The 8,216-nt window shown below is 42.3% G+C and overlaps 1 protein-coding gene across 5 annotated transcripts in view; it reads right to left on the bottom strand.

Annotated features, from left to right (window-relative positions):
• Positions 1–315: 315 nt before the first annotated feature.
• LOC115148647 (MAP/microtubule affinity-regulating kinase 4-like) overlaps positions 316–8,216 on the bottom strand; it is a 41,259-nt gene continuing 33,358 nt past the window's right edge. Inside the window, exons 16-18 of one of the 5 annotated variants that reach the window (XM_029690725.1) lie at positions 5,412–5,494; positions 1,782–1,844; positions 992–1,155 (exon numbers count right to left, since the gene is read on the bottom strand). In XM_029690725.1, the coding sequence (XP_029546585.1) occupies positions 1,091–1,155; positions 1,782–1,844; positions 5,412–5,494 (211 nt within the window). In that variant the 3' untranslated portion in view covers positions 992–1,090. Of the gene's footprint in view, positions 1,156–1,667; positions 1,845–5,411; positions 5,495–8,216 lie in introns of those variants that run through there. The other 4 variants (XM_029690727.1, XM_029690723.1, XM_029690724.1 and 1 more) reach the window with 4 other exon arrangements.

The following is an 8,216-nucleotide window of genomic DNA, read 5'->3' as shown; positions in this document are numbered from 1 at the left end:
CCGCTTGTCAAATCATTGAGTTAACTGTCTCCATATTTGTGCATATTGTCCACAGAAGTCCTTGGATAATCACTTCATCAGTATCAATGTTCAAATGGGAGAAGAAAGAGCAAAAACATACATAGATGTAGGATCTTAATTTGAGCCAGTTTGCTACAGCAGGAAAATAATCCTGCAGCAACAGGAAATGTGAATTATTATGTGGATTATAATTAATGGAAATGTTTTATGGGTTGATACATTTTTCGTAAGGGAAAATAAAGTCTGAAATTTTGAAGTGGAAATTACAAACTTCAGAAGCCTTTTTAAACCTGAAATACACTACAAGTTTTACATTTCCTGTATTGCAGGAAAGTTATCCTACAACAGGGTGATCAAATCAAGATCCTATATCTGTACTGTGACACGCAACAAAGACGGCGAAACACGAGAAATGTTTTCGAGAATGTTTTTGATGTTGTCGGTACGGAGTTTGTGATTGTTAAAAAAAGACAATGATACCAATCATAAAAGTAATAGTCATTATGGCTAGAGTTAACAGTAAAACATTTTAAGCTGGATTCCTGTCTGATCATGTTCTAGTGGGTGAAGCTGTTCAGTAGTAGTGGCGAGAGGGACGGGGGGGTACATTTGGGTCTGGGTGGTGTGGCGATGGGGGCGGGTGGTTAGGTTGAGGCTGGTGCGGAGGGCGGTAGAGCTATAGCCACGTAAGAGACAGGGGCAAATGTATTTTATCTTGAGTCCAGCCCCACGTCCCTCTTTCTCTGTATTTCTCTTTTCATCCTTCTCAACCCCCATTATATTCAGAGTTCGAGGTCCTTTGAGATTTGCATGGCGATGACCCGGAAAACGAGCGGTGCTCCCCAAAGTCGTGTATAGCGTACCCCGTTGGAAGTCTTATTGTTGGATGCACCACCCCCCGTGGAGAGGTGGCACACCTCTGCCTTGAAGGCCACGCAACCGCCAGACGCCCCGTGGGTGCAGGAGAGCATGAAGGGGCCGGCGTGGTGGACCTGGCAGCCGCAGCCTCGTGCCGCCTCCCGCAGAGCCAGCACCACCTCCGCTGGGTCCCGCCGCCCCCGGGGTACCCTCAGATTCCAGCCACATCCGATGGCCCAGGGCTCGGCCGCTTTTTGATGCCCAGGTAAATGGCGACTGGTGACCAGAAAGGGAGAGCGACAAAAAAAAGAAAGAGAAAGGACAGAGTGGTGGGAGAGTAAAAGAAAGAGGAGGAGAGAAGAGTTATTAGAGGGAAAGGGGTGGTAAGGAGAAAAGAAAGTGAGAATGGGTGGTTGAATCTAGTAAAGGCCCAATGCAGCTGTTTTTATATCAATATCAAATCATTTCTGGGTAACAATTAAGTACCTTACTGCAATATATTTCCATAAAAATGGCTTTTTAGCAAAATATTTCTCAATCAATAATTTTTATAGGAGTGGGGAGGGAGAAACTGAACAAGAGCTGTTATTGGCAGAGAGGTTTGGAACTCTATTTGTTATAGGTCTCTTAACCAATTTACCGAATGGTGATGTCACCATTGCAAGCAAAAACTCCCGACGATGCAAGCCTGTTGATTAGAAGGTCCTGTGTATATTGCATTTTCAACCAGCAACTACCAGAAAATAACACTGATCAACATTTTTGACAGCACTGGGCCTTTAAATCTAATCATTAATTTTCACTTAATGTGAGCAAGTTTACTGTCTGAAACATGACAACAACCTAACATGGTTATGTTGGGGTTATAGATGAGGTGACAAAGGGTTGCCGGATATACTGACCTTGCGACATATACTGACCTTGTGACCGCAGATCGGCAGATTCCCTCAGGTTCATTTGTGACCCTGTGTAGAGAACACACACACACACACAGTTAAATGGGGAATCAGAGAGGTGTTTTATGGGAGATGCAGTTCCATGTCCACCAAGTACACAGAGAGAGTCACCATCTATCCACAATACTGTGAAGCCATTCAAAAAGAAAGGAAAGGAAATCATACAGTGAGGACAAGCAAACGACAACAGCGACAAAAAACTCAAGGTATTCATCGGTTGTACGTTGCGTCACAATAATGTTATCTAAGTTCTATATTGAGGGCTGACTCCCGAGTGAAAATTCTACTCAATGCATTGTCAACTGCCGTTGATTAACATTTCTAAAGGAGGCAAATAATTAGTAGGAAAACCTTTTGTCATCATTGTGATTAGAGGTCGACCGATTAATCGGAATGGCCGATTAATTAGGGCCGATTTCAAGTTTTTATAACAATCGGTAATCAGCATTTTTGGACACCGATTATGGCCGATTACATTGCACTCCACGAGGAGACTGCGTGGCAGGCTGACTACCTGTTACGTGAGTGCAGCAAGGAGCCAAGGTAAGTTGCTAGCTAGCATTAAACTTATCTTATAAAAAACAATCAAAACATAAATCACTAGTTAAACTAGTAATATCATCAACCATATGTAGTTATCTAGCTTGTTCTGCGTTGCATATAATCGATGTGGTGCCTGTTAATTTATCATTGAATCACAGCCTACTTCGCCAAACGGGTGATTTAACAAGCGCATTCGCGAAAAAAGCACTGCCGTTGCACCAATGTGTACCTATCCATAAACATCAACGCCTTTCTTAAAATCAATACACAAGTATATATTTTTAAACCTGCATATTTAGTTAATATTGCCTGCTAACATGAATTTCTTTTAACTTGGGAAATTGTGTCACTTCTCTTGCGTTCTGTGCAACAGAGTCAGGGTATATGCAGCAGTTTGGGCCGCCTGGCTCGTTGCGAACTGTGTGAAGACCATTTCTTCCTAACAAAGACAGCCAACTTCGCCAAATGGGGGATGATTTAACAAAAGCGCATTTGCGAAAAAAGCACAATCGTTGCACGAATGTACCTAACCATAAACATCAATGCCTTTCTTAAAATCAATACACAGAAGTATATATTTTTAAACCTGCATATTTAGTTAAAATAAATTCATGTTAGCAGGCAATATTACCTAGGGAAATTGTGTCACTTCTCTTGCGTTCATTGCACGCAGAGTCAGGGTATATGCAACAGGATGACCTGAAATATTCTGCTTTTACAAAATGTGATGCTGTTTTAAAATGAAACACAATACCTTGCTCTTGTTAAAGCTTTTAGAATTGATTTGTTTTACATAATTATGACATAATATTGAAGGTTGTGCAATGTAACAGCAATATTTAGACTTATGGATGCCACCCGTTAGATAAAATACAGAACGGTTCTGTATTTCACTTAAAGAATAAACGTTTTGTTTTCAAAATTATAGTTTCCGGATTTGACTATATTAATGACCTAAGGCTCATATTTCTGTGTGTTATTATATTATAATTAAGTCTATGATTTGATAGAGCAGTCTGACTGAGCGGGGGTAGGCAGAAGCAGGCTCGTAAGCATTCATTCAAACAGCACTTTACTGCGTTTGCCAGCAGCTCTTCGCAATGCTTCAAGCATTGCGCTGTTTATGACTTCAAGCCTATCAACTCTGGCAATACTAAAGTAAGATTAGGCTGGCAATACTAAAGTACCTATTAGAACATCCAATAGTCAAAGGTATATGAAATACAAATGGTATAGAGAAAAATAGTCCTATAATAACTACAACCTAAAACTTCTTACCTGGGAATATTGAAGACTCATGTTAAAAGGAACCACCAGCTTTCATATGTTCTCATGTTCTGAGCAAGGAACTTAAGCGTTAGCTTTTTTACATGGCACATATTGCACTTTTACTTTCTTCTCCAACACTTTGTTTTTGCATTTTTTAAACCAAATTGAACATGTTTCATTATTTATTTGAGACTAAATTGATTTTATTGATGTATTATATTAATTTAAAATAAAAGTGTTCGTTGTTCATTCAGTATTGTTGTAATTGTCATTATTACAAATATATATATAAAAATCGGCATCGGCTTTTTTTGGTCCTCCAATAAATCGGTATTGGCGTTGAAAAATCATAATCGGTCGACCTCTAATTGTGATGTCTTCATATTACCTTTAGATGCAGTATAATGTTAGCTAGCTAGATAAGCGTGAGCGGAGAGCACCGGATTTAAGCTAACGTTAGCATTGCTAGGTATTTTTGACAAACTTTGCTAGCTAATGACAACATTGTCATCTATCCAAAGTAAATTTAACAACATCATGGTGATGGCAAAGTTGTTTCCTACTTATTATTTGCCTACTATTAATGTCATTATATGTTCATGCCACTACAGTATACTGTAAAGACGAAACAATCATTAGCCTCTGTTCAGAATGACTGGGCACCACTCGACATTCAGGAGCCACTATGGCTGACAGTGTCTTGAGAATGTTGATAACAATGGTGTGACGCGATCAGGTGACGTAGTTGCAACCCATGTATACAGGTCAGAGTATGGAGTGATATTAGTGCAACATACTTTTTTATTGGCACTAATATATCACTGGTTAAACAGTGGTTAAACTGTATAGGAACCAAAAAAAATGGCTAAACTGCATTTACTTACATTTACCCTCCACTACACCACTGTTTACGTGTGATAAGGTAATTAGACACACCTGTGATAATCTGAAGTACCAAAAACGTCACTGTCATCTGATAAAATGTGCCCAAAAAAATCTGGTAGTTTACAGGTAAACTTTGAATGTTTCCGGTAATATACCCTCCCTTTGCAACCCCAATTCCACCACACAAAAAAGATAATCCTCATGCCCGGGAATCAACTGTCATTCAAAATCAAAATAAAACAATGTAGATGGAGTCACAAGAAGACCTTATCCACTACGACGGTGCCCCTGGAACAAATACTTATTTTAACAGAAGCCCAATGTACAATAAAGGCTACATAACACTTTCATAACAATGCCATAACAGATGTCATAGGTGTCAGCTTATGACAAACGCCTTTACACTATCAAGATGACACAGACTACGTTTACTGTAGATTAGCCAATCGTCTAGCAAAACTGCCATAGTTAATTCATGGTTTGTGTCGTGGCAGTTTAAAGTCAGTTGCAGCAAGTCAAAACTGTTTATGACACGTCATTGTAATGACAGTGTTATGTAGCCCTTATGACGCAGGATTCAAGTAAAGTGTTACCCCCAGGACAATAGATGACAACCCTGCACAACAGTATGCCAAAGGAATTAACCAAAAAGCAGAGAGCTGCAGAACAAAGACAAGGGGGTAGACAGGCAGGCATACAGACAGGTAAGTACTAGGCAAATTAGACAGGTCGGAAAGACATAGACAAACAGGTAGGCATGCAGACAGACAAAAAGGTATGTAACAGACATGCACACAGATAAGTAAACAGGTGCACCCCCCCAGTAGGTTAGGCAGGCAGACATGCAGACATACAGAAGCTAGTATCATGGGAACTTACTAACTGTTTTTGATCCCTGGGGAAGGGTACAACCCGAGACTGATTTGTTTGAGCCCTGGCGCTTAGAGGGGTCAAGATTGACCCTGATGTACGGAAAGGAAGAGGAACAGCAAGAGAGAGAAATAGAAAAAATAAAGGGGAGAGGAGGAGGGGGAGAAAGAGAATATAATTGAATCATGGCCAAGGGAGTGGTGGATAACAGGGCAGCTGTAGCTGATTGGCATGGAGGAAGCACATGCTTCATTACATTATATATACAGTACCAGTCGAAAGTTCAGACATACCTACTAATTCAAGGGTTTTTCTCTATTTTAACTATTTTCTACATTGTAGAATAATAGTGAAGACATCAACACTATGAAATAACACATATGGAGTCATGTAGTAACCAAAAAAGTGTTAAACAAATCAGAATATATTTTATATTTGAGATTCTTCAAAGTAGCCACCCTTTGCCTTGATGACAGCTTTGCACATTCTCTCAATTCTCATTATCTCAACCAGCTTCATGAGGTAATCACCTGGAATGCATTTCAATTAACAGGTGTGTCTTGTTAAAAGTTAATTTAGGGAAGTAATTTCCTTCTTAATGAGTATGAGCCAATCAGTTGTGTTTTGACAAAGTAGGGGTGGTATACAGAAGATAGCCCTATTTGGTAAAAGACCAAGTCCATATTATGGCAAGAATAGCTCAAATAAGCAAAGAGAAATGACAGTCCATCATTACTTTAACCTCTACGGGCTACATTTACATTTAAGTCATTTAGCAGACGCTCTTATCCAGAGCGACTTACAAATTGGTGCATTCACCTTAAGATATCCAGTGGAACAACCACTTTACAATAGTGCATCTAAATCTTTCGGGGGGGGGGGGGGGGGTAAAAGGATTACTTTATCCTATCCCAGGTATTCCTTAAAGAGGTGGGGTTTCAGGTGTCTCCGGAAGGTGGTGATTGACTCCGCTGTCCTGGCGCCGTGAGGGAGCTTGTTCCACCATTGGGGTGCCAGAGCAGCGAACATTTTTGACTGGGCTGAGCGGGAGCTGTGCTTCCTCAGAGGTAGGGAGGCGAGCAGGCCAGAGGTGGATGAACGCAGTGCCCTTGTTTGGGTGTAGGGCCTGATCAGAGCCTGAAGGTACGGAGGTGCCGTTCCCCTCACAGCTCCGTAGGCAAGCAGCATGGACTTGTAGCGGATGCGAGCTTCAACTGGAAGCCAGTGGAGAGAGCGGAGGAGCGGGGTGACGTGAGAGAACTTGGGAAGGTTGAACACCAGACGGGCATTCGGCGTTCTGGATAAGTTGTAGGGGTTTAATGGCACAGGCAGGGAGCCCAGCCAACAGCGAGTTGCAGTAATCCATACGGGAGATGACAAGTGCCTGGACTAGGACCTGCGCCGCTTCCTGTGTGAGGCAGGGTCGTACTCTGCGAATGTTGTAGAGCATGAACCTACAGGATCGGGTCACCGCCTTGATGTTAGTGGAGAACGACAGGGTGTTGTCCAGGGTCACGCCAAGGTTCTTAGCACTCTGGGAGGAGGACACAAGGGAGTTGTCAACCGTGATGGCGAGATCATGGAACGGGCAGTCCTTCCCTGGGAGGAGGAGCAGCTCCGTCTTGCCGAGGTTCAGCTTGAGGTGGTGAGCCGTCATCCACACTGATATGTCTGCCAGACATGCAGAGATGCGATTCGCCACCTGGTTATCAGAAGGGGGAAAGGAGAAGATGAATTGTGTGTCGTCTGCGTAGCAATGATAGGAGAGACCATGTGAGGACATGACCGAGCCAAGTGACTTGGTGTATAGTGAGAATAGGAGAGGGCCTAGAACAGAGCCCTGGGGGACACCAGTGGTGAGAGCACGTGGTGCGGAGACAGATTCTCGCCACGCCACCTGGTAGGAGCGACCTGTCAGGTAGGACGCAATCCAAGCGTGGGCCGCGCCGGAGATGCCCAGCTCGGAGAGGGTGGAGAGGAGGATCTGATGGTTCACGGTATCAAAGGCAGCAGATAGGTCTAGAAGGATGAGAGCAGAGGAGAGAGAGTTAGCTTTAGCAGTGCGGAGAGCCTCCGTGACACAGAGAAGAGCAGTCTCAGTTGAATGCCCAGTCTTGAAACCTGACTGATAGCATTGAGCATTGAGAATTTTGGAAAAAATATGTACCCATTTTTAACTGCCTCCTACACCAACTCAGAAGCTAGAATATGCATATTATTGTTCAGGTTTGGATAGAAAACACCCTAAAGTTTCTAAAACTGTTTGAATGGTGTCTGTGAGTATAACAGAACTCATTTGGCAGGCAAAATCCTGAGACAGATTCTGACAGGAAGTGGATACCTGATGTGTTGAATTGACTTTAAGCCTATGCCATTGAAAAACAAAGGGGCTGATGAATGTTTTGGCACTTCCTATTGCTTCCACAAGATGTCACCAGCCTTTACAAAGTGTTTTGAGTCTTCTACTCTGAGATCTGACCGAACAAGAGCCATGGAACGGTGATGGCCCATTAGACACCTGGCGCCCGAGTTCATGTTGGATACTCTCATTCCGAAACGTTTTAAAAGAGAACCCAATCGTCCGCCTTGAATTGTATTCATGTTCTGGTTAAAAAAAAGGCCCTAATGATTTATGCGATACAACGTTTGACATGTTTGAACGAACGTAAATATATTTTTTCCGTTCGTGAAGTGAAGTGAAGTCCGGCTGGCTTAGATCATGTGCTAACAACACGGAGCTTTTTGGACATAAATGATGAGCTTTTTTGAACAAAACTACATTCGTTATGGACCTGGGATTCCTGGAAGTGACAT

The sequence above is a fragment of the Salmo trutta genome, chromosome 15, assembly GCF_901001165.1.
Source record: "Salmo trutta chromosome 15, fSalTru1.1, whole genome shotgun sequence".
Taxonomy (NCBI): Eukaryota; Metazoa; Chordata; class Actinopteri; order Salmoniformes; family Salmonidae; genus Salmo; species Salmo trutta.
This window is presented reverse-complemented; position numbering and strand designations above follow the sequence as displayed.